The 14408-nt window shown below is 33.5% G+C and overlaps 1 protein-coding gene across 1 annotated transcript in view; it reads right to left on the minus strand.

Annotated features, from left to right (window-relative positions):
* The window catches only part of LOC125210046 (loganic acid O-methyltransferase-like), a 51364-nt gene extending 44005 nt beyond the window's left edge, over positions 1 to 7359 (minus strand). The window contains exons 1-2 of the mRNA XM_048109620.1: positions 7276 to 7359; positions 460 to 1113 (exon numbers count right to left, since the gene is read on the minus strand). Coding sequence (XP_047965577.1) covers positions 460 to 1113; positions 7276 to 7359 — 738 coding nt within the window. The remainder of the gene's footprint in view (positions 1 to 459; positions 1114 to 7275) is intronic.
* Between the last annotated feature and the right edge of the window lie 7049 nt (positions 7360 to 14408).

Raw genomic sequence — 14408 nt, forward strand, 5'->3', positions numbered from 1 at the left:
TATTTGTTCGTGAAAAATATACTTCCTCCGTTCCATTTAAAGTGGAGCGTTTAATATTCAGCATGAAACTTTATAGTACAACATTGTTTAGTGTGTCAAAAGAAAAAAAAATAAGGTAGAAGAAGTAATGAAATTGATATAGTGATATTGACTTTGGCTATAGTAAATAGTGTTAAGGTTGACTTTCTGGTCAATCACATAAATCGAAGAATTTATCAATAGTTATGGATTAATTTTGACTTTTGTGAGACATTAACTATAAACTTAAGAAGTTATCATTTTATATTTCAATTTCAAAAATTATAGATTGATTATAAATCACTAAATGACAATTAGTCATTCCATTTATAGAAATGTGTCACTTTAAATATGATATACCAAAAATATAAATATATCACTTTAAATGTGATATGTCAAAAAGAAAAATGTGACACTTAAAACGGGAAATGGAGAGAGTACCTGCAAAGCCATGTTGACGAGAGAAGATCTCAGAGGCTCCACGAGGGAGACCATCGTGTATTCCTTTTCCGGGTCCCACGCAGCCGGAGCTCCGGGGAGTAGAAGGGCCATTAGCCCTCCTTCCACCATTTCCACCGCCCTTGATGTCAAGAACGACTCAACATCTTTACCAAATTGATCCAAATAAGCATCACAAACCTCCTTCCTCTCTCTTGTATACACAATCTCCCCACCATTCCAAGCCGGAGACCCGCTGTCCGCCACCGCCTTTGGCGCCTCCGTCAGCCAGTGGAGCGACCAAGAGGAGTACGCAAAGTGGAGGGACGAAGGCGGGAGAAGGCGGCCGTGGAAGTCTCCGGGCACTGCGGCTACCGCATACCTCCTGAAGGGAGGGAGAGAACTGAAGAGGGTGTTGAAATCGTTGGATACGACGTCGTTGAAGTACACGTAGGATTCTGGGGTTTTGAGGTCTGAGCATTCATATTTCCGTTTGACGGCTTCGATGATCGCGTGCATGGCCGGAAAAGAGTTGTTTCCGGTTGAGCACCCGAAATCGGCAATGCAGAACAAGCCATGATTATGCTTGCTTGAAATCTCTAATTTTGTCTCGATTTCTTCTTCAATGATTGCCTTTGCAAATTCTAACACTCGACGCTATAAAAAACATGTGGGAAATAATTAAACGCAGAACCAAAAATAAAAATTTTATCAAACGAAAACTTTTAGTTCTGTGAGGGCAACAATTCCCACAAGTTCATACTAATGTGGAGTTCGGGTGTGCACCACCGGTACCCAACAAGTTCATAAAAGGAAATTCATATTTAAAGATGAATGAAAACTTTTAGATCGTTTAGTTCATATTAGAATCTGAATTTCCTATAATGAACTAAAACTGAAGTACAAATGACCTTATCCTTAGATGTTCTATTATAATGACCTATTCTTTTAGTTGAGCGTTATACATTTAAAAAATATTTTGCCTTTAACGCGATCCTATATAGTTATATACTCTAGATGAGTATTAAAATACATGGAGATGATCGAATTAAGAATGCATCTAAATCTAAAAATGCAGTCCAAATCTTGGCCATATGATTAGATGATCTAATGGTTAATAATCAACCAAAAACACATAAGGTCATTATTAATCTGTTTTAGATCATTTTATAAAATTTGGGTTTGATGTCATTTTAGATTATTTTAGGTCATCCTCTATTAAAATGACCTATAAATAACTAACAATGACCTAAATATGATTTTCTGCGTTTTTATATTTAGATCTAGTTTTGTATGGATATAACCCTTAATTAAAATGCATGTAGATATATACCTGGTAGGAGGAGTTTTTGACATAACTGAGAGGTCCATAGCCACCATTCATGCCAAAATGGGGCTTCAAGCGTCCATTATCTAAGGAATCCATTTTAATTTGACGACACTATATGCATTTTGCAACTTATATAATTGAAGTATTTATAGTCGAAGGAATATATTATCTAAGCAGCAACATTATCATTGAATTCATAATCTAAATTATCCACAGTTCTGTTTATTAGCCCACTTACAGAAAGCACGTGGCAGTTTCTAAATCGCAACTTCCTAATATTTATAAGTTCAAATTGCCGAAAAACTAAAGAATTTTGTTAATATCACAATTTTTAAGAATCGACAGTTGTATCATAGTTTTAATATATTTTTTTTTGGGTTTGACCACAGGTGCACCGAATCCGCTCGACCGGACTTGCGTATCCCAATAATGTGGATTTGGAGGAATTTTGTAATGTATTTTGCTTTTTTGAAATCCTATGCAATTTCTCTTAATATCCAAACTAAAAAATAATTAAGAAAAATATTAAAACTATAATATAATTAGCTATATTTGAACAAATTCCGTGGTTTTTCCGTCGATTCACCCTATTTATATTTATATCAGTATCTAGATTTCATTGTCGATCTAAAACAGAATACTCCATCCATTTGTATATGTAAGTGTGCAATATCAAATATTTAGGGTATGTGTAATTGTGACATATATTATTGTCATTATCGGTATTCATTTGGAATTTAGCAATTAGTTGCATGTATATAATTGTTATCTACAATATAATTAACAAGGTTATAACGATAATTGTGACATATATTATTGTGACATATATTATTATCATATATTCTTGTTATGTTTAATTTGATGGCTGTCACATACGCGTACGGTTATGTATCACTTATTTTGTTATGGTTTTAAAATTTTCAGCCACACAATCCACATAAGGTAAATGCATATTTAGAATTTCTAGCAAATTATAATCAAGTAAGCTTGTTTCAATACGTCTCTGCATGTGCGTGCAATATAGAGATAACGAAAAATAGTACTACTCCCTTCGTCCGGCTAAGATGATACTTTCTCCATTTCATATTAAAAGAGACATTTCTTTTCAGCACCAAGTTTAAGAATAATGTGTTAAATGTATGTCGAATAAAGTAAGAGAGAAATATTTTTTGCCAAAAAGAGAAATGACTCAATTAACTTGGAACTTGCTGAAAAGGAAAAATGACTCTATTAACATGGAACGGAGGGAGTATATTTCTTAGTTGATACGAAATTTTAGGAGTTGTTGGTTAACGTGGTTAATTAGAAAGAGAAAGAGTAGGTATAAGTATTTAATAGAGGGAGAAAGATAGTTGAATATTTAATTAGATAGAGAAAAAAAATGGTTGGATGCATTGATTGGAGAAAAAAAGTTACTCATGAAAATAGAAATATATCGTCTTGATGGAACACAGTAAAAAGGAAAGTGTGATATCTTAATCAGGGGCGGAGCCACGGTGGGCCCTTGGGCCCCTTAGCCATTTTTCTAATTTCTATATATTCATGTGTATGCAATGTTTAACATGTCAACAATTTAGCGCAGTTGGTCTCAGTGTCGGTCTATATATTCATGTGTATTTAATAATTTGCTCTTAATCTTTTTGAATTATTTAGCTTTATATATTAGTAAGCCATTTTCCTAATTACTATATATTCTATGCTTGTTGTTCATTTACTTTTTTTTTCTTATTGATTTAGTCATTTTTTTTATGTTCTCATATCCATTTATATATTAGATTTTCTTACATTAGAAACTATTATTAATTTTTTTTCGCTTGTAATTTTATATGAATCCTTTTATATTGTAATCGAAAAAAATAGTCTTTATAATTTAAGAGTACAAACTGATTATTTGACTCTATAAATATTTTAAATATTACATGATACTATTAATAAAATCAATATTAGTTATTTCTTTTATTATAAAAAATTTGGAATAATAATTCTCTGATCTAATAAATATGTAAATATATTATTATTAGTAAAATTGGTGTTATAGTATATTCTAACAAATTCATCATCTATTTTTCACGTGTGGCTTTTTATATTGCATATGTTCGAGCTGTTTCCGTGTCTCATTAGCACTGAACACAAATTTCAATGGTCGTTTGGGTCCCCCACCGTAAAATTTCTGGCTCCGCCACTGATCTTAATTCGAACAATCGGACTAAGGGAGTACTATATTTGACACTCGGAGGTATTGCGGGGAGAGCAACGTAGGGTTTCGAAAACAAAGGAAGGAGAGAGAAAGAGAAAGATGGGTAAGTGATATGAAAATGGTTCCAATAGTTATCTAAATCTTATTATGGTGCTAAGCTAATGAAGATTGCAGATATACTAATATCTTTCCTCTTTTGCGATACGAAAAAGAATCAATGGAGAAAATCTGAAAATAACTTTATAATTATGCTTGATTCGTTACATTAATTAAATGACGGAAATTAATTAAGGAACTGGCTCGAGACTCAAACATAGTCATCCAAGCATTTAAGGATTGGGCTCGGACGATGATGAGCTAGTGGTGGCTCGTATTGGCGGATACAATAAGAGCAAATGAGAAGGAGAGCCATTTCAAGTAAAAAAAAAAATAAAACATTTAATATTTGCATTATATTGTCAAACTTTTTATATTCAGTGTATCATTGTGCAAACTTAAATCTTATGATCGAAATTTGATATAAAAATATTATTATCTTGAAATTCGAAATTGAGAATATATAGGTGTCATGGTCGGGTGGCGGTTCCGAATCAATCTTGGTAATTACGTGCCATTCAATTATGATACGTATTGATGTTTGAAATTAAAAAGTGAAATTACTAAAATAAGAATGAATAATATCTATGAAACAAAATTTCATAAAGAATAATTATTATGTAGATTTATAGGACTTTTGACATAGCTGAGATGTCCATTAATGATTCGATCTAACATTTGGACTTGTTTGGTTTGTGGGTTTATATGTAGTACATACGAGCTATGGGATGATATATTTAATACAAATCCTAATTATGACATAATAATTATGTAGTTTTGGTCTATATATAGTTTTCTTTTGGTCTATATATTAAGGGGGCGTTTTGGTCTATATATAGTTTTCTTTTTGGTAAAATGGAATCCAAACATCCCATTAGTTTTGTCCTCCTTTTTTTACTAATAGCCCAAACAGCCCAAAATGTGAAATGATATCTCCCACTCCCTTCGTTCCTAATAATTTATAACCCGACACGGATTTTAAGAAATGTAATAGAAAATTAGTTGAAAAAGTTAATAATTTGTGGGATCTACTTTTATATATTAGTCTTATAATAAAATGTGAGTGAAAATGAGTTAGTAGAATATGTGGTCTACTACCAATGATATAAGTGAGATGTGACAAATTTTAGGGACGAATAAAAATATAAATAAGTGACTAATTTTCAGGGACATGTGGAGTATTGTCTAAATCCCTTAACTGACTTCCAACTTTTTTATGGTGTATCATGACAAACAATCTAAACACGCCCTTAAGTAATTTTCTCTTTTTAATTTAAAATATTCAACTTACTTTGCATTCAATACTTACATTCAAATCTTCTATATACAACCAACAAGTCTTAAAATCTCATGTGTTATATTAGTTGAAACAGAGTGAGTATTTCATGGCTTCTTTGACAATATTCTTATGAAAAAGTGTCTAAAACTAGAAAATCTTAAACATTAATTCTACTGTTAATTGGTATAGATTAAGAAGTTTGATTGAATTCTATCACAAATTTCTAAAATTTATTGATTGTCCCATTTAAATAAATTTGTGTTATGAACTTTAGTTTTTTAAGCTGAAAATTACGCCGTTTATTTAGTCATCTAAGTTCTTGCATAATATATACTCCATCCGTCCCATAATAGAGATGTCACACTTAGAAGATAACACTAAATTTTAGGAGATGTTATTTTGTGTGTTAAGTGGTGAGAATAAATATAATTTTATAATTGATGTGAGATGGAACATTTTCCAAAAGAGGAAATGTGACATCTTTATTGGGACAAACTAAAAGGGGTAGTGTGAAATCTATTATGGGACGGGGGGAGTATTTATGTTACTACATATTGACAATACCAAAATTTTAAACATGTGAAATAATTTAATATCAAATTTTCCTAAAAAAAATTTATTACCGTAAATTTGAGAAATTTTTTAAATTTCGTGATTGATTCGTTCACATTTTGAAAAGTAAAAGGATAAACCATTTTTACCAAATTTCATGTTTTATAGGCAATCAACCCTTAATTATACTGCTATATATTCCTTTAAATTTTCTACCGGACTCTTCAATTAATATTGAATGATAAATCACGAAGTTTCAAAAAATTCTTATACAAATTGACCATTTTTTTTGTTATTTAATTTCTTAGGCTCAATCAACATCGTTTAATTATTCACGCCATCATATTAATACATATTTATATCAATATTCATCGATTATCTCCAAAAATTTGCTTGTGTGTATCAATTTAGCTTTGTATTTGTTTGTAAGAAAAAAATTTTGTGGGACAATAGAGAAATTCTAAAGCTTCGTGTTTTTTTATTCGAATTTTGAAAGTGTAGGAAAATCCAGAATATGATAAAACATTGCGATTTTACTAGCAATTAACTCTATAAAAATTCATATATGGCACTGACGGATTCAGTGTAGGACAAGGGGTACCACTGTACCCCCAAATTTTTTGTCTTTATTATATATTGCTTAGTCAATAACAATTAGCATAGTCTAGCTCAGTGGTAGGAACGTACCTAGTGTTGTTAAGGATCCCTGTTTGATTCCCAGCGGTGGCGCATTCTACTCTCAAGTTTGCTCCTTTTTTATTTATGCTTTGCTATTTGTAAATATAGTTATTTTGCTCCATTGGTTTTTTTTCCATTCTATTTCATTCCATTTATTATTATTTTTTCTTTCTATTTTATTCCATTTATTATTATTTTTTCTTTCTATTTCATAGCTATTATGTCTATCAATTTTGTACTCCCTCCGACCCATTAAAGATGACTTTCCTTTTTAGTTTGTCTCAACCAAGATGATCCATTATTACAAATAGAACACTCTTGTCTTCACTTTATTCTCTCTTTTACTTTACTATCTCCACTTCACACAAAAAATAAATTTGCATAAATTCTCATGTCACTCAAGGAATGAGTCATCTTCCTTGAAACGGATGGAATAGTTACTATATTTTTATGTATTTATATATATATTTTATTCATAATTAATAAAAATATTGATATAAGATATTCACAACTAATAAAACGAAAGAAAAATGATCGATCGAATTTTAATACTCTAAATCAATATAAAGGTCGTACCCCCGAATTAAAAATCCTGAATCCGCCACTGATATATGGCCTCTAAACCTCCTCCTAAATCCATCGTTGTTTGCACACAATATAACACACACGCACACAAGGTATATATACCTGGTAGGAGGAGTTTTGGAGGTAGCTAAGAGGGCCATCACCACCATTCATGGCAAAATGGGGTTGTTCATCTTCATTTTTCATGGCAACGTCGCACTATATGTGATATAGCTATATTAGTTTGAATCTAATATGCTAGTATTGCATTGCAAATTATAAGTGAATCGATACATTCATTTAAGCTTGAAAATTTTTTCGCTACCTACTTTAGTGTAACGTAGATTCTTATTTTTTCACATGGTTGAATTGTTTTAGCTCAAAAGTATTTAAATATAGTGGGTCAAATTAATGGTCTAAACGATTAATGATATTTAAATGGGACATTGGTCCCTAAAATCATAAATTTTACCTGAAGTTTTGTATTTTTACTAACTTTGAAATTAGTCTATAATATCAAAAAAAATTCTATTTGTTTGGAATTTCTCAAACTGAATCAAATAAGATATTTTCATCAAATTTTTTTTACGTGGGCAATCGTGATACGTTTTATGATATTTTAAACTAATTTTTAAGTTCATAAGAAATAGGATAAAAAGTCACGTTGAAAACCACATTGATTTAATTGTGTCAAGTATAATAAAAAGCCTTATAAATTAGTCAAATATAGTGACCGACATGTTGTGGAAAATGTCAAACCATGATACGAGCATATCTTCAGAAATATTCCCGATATCCTATTAATTATTTAGTATTGAATTATCATATATTTTCCATAGTTTATTGATTCACCATATCTTTTGCTTAGGAGATTATTATATTTGATTTACTATATTTTGGTAGGATATTATTGTATCCCCACATATAATTATAAATATGTCATTCAAAAAATATCAATTCATTTTATCTTTTATCTTTTCTCTTTATTTTTCCGCAAAGTTTCTTCTACCGCCAAACCCTAGTTGGTGTATGATTTTGGTTGCTCGACGGAAATTCCTCTGCGAACGGACCTTCAATATCCGGCGAATTCTTGCCAATTATAATTGATATGGGCCTCTCCGTATCAAATTAAGTGCAAAGTTTATAATATTATTGATCAATTTTAAAGTTTACGAAAAGAGTAATGACAAACAACTAAATTTTGTACAACCAAAATAAGGTTATATTGATAATTTGATGCATTAATATATATTAAAATAGTAAATATAATAAGTGAACAAGTTAAAAAGATTTATTAGCCTTTAACCTCATTTTTCATTTTTATATTTGAATATCCTTTCTATTTTTTTTTAAATTTGTATTAAAATACGCACTAATTACATTTCTGGTTCTAAAAAAGTAAAAAAATTATACACAAATCATAAATATGTGACCACAATATTATGCACTTTCCATGTACTATATATGCATCCATATATTTTAATTAAATGCATAAATAAACTTATTTTTTTTAAATAAACTAGTTTTTTGTTGTATAAAATTTGGTCACATAGATTTATTGTTACGAAAATACTTAATTTTAAGGCAAATTAAGTTTACTATTTCAGGGTCCTAAACTATTTCAGGGTCCTAAGAGCACTCCCAATGGGGGTGGCGAAAATCCGGCGAAAAATCGCCGAACATCGCCGGATTATCGCCGGCCGTTGTGGTGAAATCGGCGATAATTCGGCGATAATCTTACCGTTATTTCGCCAAGCGGCGTTTTTTCGCCGGATTATCGCCGAGCGATCGCCGGCCACTGTGGGCGACGCTCGGCGATAAATCGGCGATATTTAAATTTTTTTTTTTTTTTTTCGGCCCAACGGCTATTTTTACATCCCACCCCTATAAATATTTCCTCCACTTCCTCCATTCATCACCCACAATCTTCATTCTCTCCATTTTCAATCTCTTCTCCTAATCTTCAATCTTCATCAATCTTCCAAAAATTATGAGCTTTTGGAAGAAAAATTCCCGCTCGGGTAAGGGTAAGGGTAAGGGGAAAGAGTCGAGTTCACAAATTCCCAACACGGATGAAGCAAACGAGCAGTGGATGCACTCGTTGTTGGCGATGGGTTCTCCTCCCGGCCAACTTCCATACGCGGGTCCGTCTCCTTTGCAGACTCCTCCGGCGCGGAGACTTTCTCCGTACTTCAACTCTGCCGGCAGAATGCCCTCTCCAGCCGACGATGTGTATCGGCCCCAGTTCGACACCCCCGGATCAACCCCAGGCGACCAAGAATCTCAGGCCGCGACACTGAGCGCGGAGGAATTCGAGGTGGAAGAAACGCCGACCGAGCCGCCTTCTAGGAGCGGGAGGGGGAAGGCGCCGGCGTCGTCGGCTGCGACCGATACGGGTTCCGATGAGGCCGAAGCGGGTAAGGACTACTTACACTCGCAAGAGTCCGGGCGATAGCCACCCGGGCTGGGCGGACACGTCACGAACGCGGAGCCGCAGCAACTACCCGCACCGAGATCATATTTCTGGGAGCGGGTTGCCGCGAAGTACAGAGCCACAAGAGCTGCCTCAATGAAGGACCATGGCAGCGAGGCGATCCGTCGGCATTGGGAGCGCCTCATGAGGGACTGCGGCCACTTCAACGGTATTTATTCTAACTTGTTGGCGAACATGCCCAGTGGCCAGAACGAGCATATGGTCCGAGATGAGGCCATACAGAGGTATTGTGGCCAGTACTTGTCGAAGGGGTTCAAGTATTGGAACATCTACGATAAGCTGAAGGATCTCCCCAAATTCCGGACGGGGATGCACGGCGCGCTGCACGGGAAATCGGTGCGCTCGCGACTTAGCGTTTCGGAGAGCGAGGGGAGCGCGACCCACATCGACTTGAGTGGGGATGGTCCGCACGAGCGCCCGGAGGGAGCGAAGAAGGCGAAGGGGAGGCGGAAGGGGAAGGGCACAACGTCGGAAGTCGAGTCGGAACCCCACATCGACTTAGAAAAAGCCACTTATTCGAGCAATGTCGCCAATCTGACGCAGATGTACACGCTGTACTTCACCGGCGGCGGCACCCCTGAAGAAAAGGCGGCCCTCTGGAAATGCATCCAAAGCCTGCAGATTACGATGGGCCTCGATCCCGACGCCCCTCCGGCCCCTCCGTCTTAGTTTTTTTTTTTTTAAAATCTTTGTTTATTTGCGTTTTTTATTTGTAGTTTTTTTTTTCTCGTTGTATTATATTTTCCAATGATTAATACAACGATGAATTGTTCATTATTAGTCTATTTATTAAATACATTTGTAGGGAAAATTAAATAATATAAAAAATAATGATGTAAAAATGAAATGTTGAGTTAAGGAGAAATAAGGGAGAAATAAGGGAGAAACCAATGTAGCAGTTGGCTAAAAACTGGGGATAAAATGTGATGCTGATGTGGCGCTGATGTGGCAGGAATTAGGGAGAAATAAGGGAGTGCCGTTGGGAGTGCTCTAACTATCCTATAATTTGCACGTTTGTTTGTCAGAGATATACTGTATATAAAAGAGACTGATACAACATTGCACGTTATAATTTGCACGTTTGTTTGTCAGAGATCTAAAAGAGACTGATACAGCATTGCACGTTTTATGAAACTACAGTGGATTACAATTTTGGATATCTATCTTCCTATGCACCTTCAAATATAAAAAAAAAAGAGCATTAATAGAGAACATCTAAAATTATTACTAGTACTTTTTATTTAGTTTATTTAGATCGATTAATTCATTTTGAATCCTAATTTCTTTTAATGACTAAAAACAAATTAGTACTCCCTCAGTTTCGCGGTAGTTGAGTCATTTAATTTTCTGCACTCGTTTTAGAAAAAAGTGATACTCCCTCTGTCTCTATATTAATTCGTCACCATTTGACTGGACACAAGTTTTAAGAAATGCAATAGAAAATGATTTAAAAAAGTTAGTGGCATGTGGGTCCCACTTTTACATATTGATTTTATAATAAAATGTGAGTGAAAATGAGTTGGTGGAATGTGGGGTCCACTACAGAAAATGATAAAAGTGAAATGTGACAAATTTTTAGGGACGAACCAAAATGGAAATAAGTGACAAATTTTCAGGGACGAAGATAGTAATAAATAGTTAGAGGAGAGAAAAAAAGTAAACTAAGTGAGAGAATAATATAGACAAAACTTTTGTCTACCTTTCACTTACTTTACTCTCTTGCATTTCAACTATTTATTATTATTTTTTTCAAAATAAGTACAGAAAATGAAATAACTCAACTAAATTACTACTTTATGTTCTTTAATTAATAACCTATGTCTTTTGGTCTTGCATTCTGCTTTTAAGGATGTTTTAAATATGACATGACCCATATGTAAGTGGCCTCAAAGTATTGCACGTATGATTATCAAAGGAATAAAAGAAGTATCGCACGATTTTTGAACAATATGTCAACGACGTACAATATACGGAAGATACAAATTAATTATAGGCCACATCATTTTCTGTGATAACGTAAGAGCACAAAAATGTGTGAGGTGTTTTAGATACTGCTCTATCCATTCATAATTAAATGTCTTATATTTGATAGATACAAATTTTAAAAAATTAATTGACTTTATAAAATAAAGTACATAGAAAAAGATAATGCAATGTAGACCTACTTTTATATATTTGTTTAATAATAAAATGTGAATGAAATAAGTTAATGGAATGTAGAATCCACTTACCAATATATGAAAAATGAAATAGAACATTTATTAGACGAAAAAGGAAAAATGAGAGTATTATGGCAGACGAAGGGAGTATATCTTGCTACGAAGCTTTACATTTTCAGCCACACGTAGAGGTGCCCATGGTTCCAGAACCGACAGTTACGGTACGGAACCGCAGGTATTGGTTTCAGAAATTGTAGAACCAAAACCGAACCGCGAGAATGTTTCGCGGTTACAGTTCCGAATCGGCGGTTTTCCGGCACTTTTTTACGGTTTCAAACCATTGGTTTTTGGCGGTTCTTTGTGATTCCTGCTCGGTTTCATGGTTTTTCGCCGTTCTAGCATGGTTTCGGTTCGGAAATTTTCAAACTTGAACCAGATCATGGTTCTAAAATCGACGATTTCGGTTAGAGTAAATTATCACGGTTTCGGTTCAGAGCTGGTTATAGTTTCACGGTTAACCGCAGGAACCATAAACGTTGGGCACTTCTAGCCACATACAATAAACACATTTTTAATAGTGCCTATTTAGGAAGGGGCGGAGCTAGGATTCCAATTCAACGGGGCCAAAGATATACTCCATTCGTCCCATAGTAGATGTCACACTTTTCTTTTTAGTTTGTCCCACAAAAAATGTCACATTTTCTCTTTTACAAAAGTTTTTCTCTCACATTAATTATAAAATTATATTTTTTCGCACCACTTAACACACAAAATAACATCTCCTAAAATCCCGTGTCATCTCCCAAGTGTGACATTTACTATGGGACCGAGGGAGTATACAAAAAGAAATTTTAAAAGTGTGAAGTGGAGCATTTATGAAGAAAATTAATTTTTTTTAACTATATAATAAAATAATATTACATAAAATATATTAATAAAATAGGATAGTGATAAAATGCAAACTTATATATTGTACAAATTCAAAACTTCTCAACACAGCTTCAACACAGTTTCAATACAATATCAACACAGTGTAAAATTTCAAGATTTTAATATCAACACAGTGTCAACACAATATCAACACAGCATCAATCATTGACTACCGTTGAAATTCTGTTGACATTTTCCTGTTGATGCTTTTTTGTGATCTGTTGACATTTTTCAATGGTACAAATTATAATTTTGAGTTTGCACTATATTTAGAGTTTTCATTCGATCACATCCCTAATAAAATATCCCTATCCTCCTCCTCTACTAGATCTGCCCTGCTTTAGAGCATCCACGTTCCACAGTACTTAGAGTTAACCGGAGCATCAATTGTGGTTGCCCTAAATGCGTGCAAAAGTACACATTTGATGTAGCCAGTAGCTCTATGCCATGTGGCATTTCGATATTTTTTTTAAAATTTGAAAATTATATTTTGATATATCAAAAACTAAAGACATATGCTTTATCTACTCTTACGTTGTTCCTCATACTATATACTAGTATATATGCACTATGCAAAAAATTTATCTTTGAATGACATAAAAATTGAGACGCAATTACTAGCGTTTAAATTCTTTTAGAAAATAACCATAATTTAAGATGCAAAAGAAAGCGTCTCTAAGTTGTGGGAACATTATTTTAATTTTTTACTTTTTTTAGAACACTTCTTTAGTGTCTCTAATTTTAATTGGTACACAAAAAATAAGGATACTTTATAAAACGCCGGTGGTATAATTAGACACACAAACTAGCGTCCTTAATTAGAAAATGTCCTTAGCCGTTTTTTTTGTTGTAGTGATGTTTTTTTGAACTTCATTATACGTGTACCCAAAATCAAAAATTATTTTTTTTATTGAACTTCTTTTCAATAAAAACAGAATTTTACATTTTCTTAATGATTTACCAATTGGACGATTTAAAATTTTAACAAAAAGTCAAAAAATTATTATATTTCAGAACATGTCATCAAGTGCTTAGTGGCAAATTAGGATACGCAGACCAAATCTTATATAAAATAGACGCGGCTAATGTCCTAGAGAGAATGCTGCACGGACCATCCATTTAGGATGCGGATAGGTAACCTCCAGTTTTCCATAAGTAGAATGAGATCACAAATAGTGCAGCACTACCATTCTATGGCATATGCCAAATGCATAGACAGATCACACTCAAGCATGATGCATAAACACGTTTATTCATGCTTATCTTCAGACTTCATTTGAATTAATATGCGAGCATTTGAAGAGTATCATTTAATATATATACAATTCCAAGTACATAATAGCTCGCAGTATATAAAGACTCACTTCCAACAATTTCAAACATCACTCATCAACAATTGGTTTCTGCACAATATTATTATCATTCATATCATAACTTGCATATATATTTTCAAACTATAAATAAGGGGTACAAAGTAATCATGTATTTTAGTTGACACTCCCACTCAAGAAGAAGACACATGCATATTTTATTGTGACAACACCACCCCAGCCAAATAAGAAAGCACACATACATATTTGATTGTGATTTACTAGAATTTATTTAAGTACTCTATGAACATTGTTGTGTTTGATGTCTCTAGCCAAAGATAACTACCACTCCGCGAGCACGTA

The sequence above is a fragment of the Salvia hispanica genome, chromosome 3 (genome assembly GCF_023119035.1).
Source record: "Salvia hispanica cultivar TCC Black 2014 chromosome 3, UniMelb_Shisp_WGS_1.0, whole genome shotgun sequence".
NCBI classification, from domain to species: Eukaryota; Viridiplantae; Streptophyta; class Magnoliopsida; order Lamiales; family Lamiaceae; genus Salvia; species Salvia hispanica.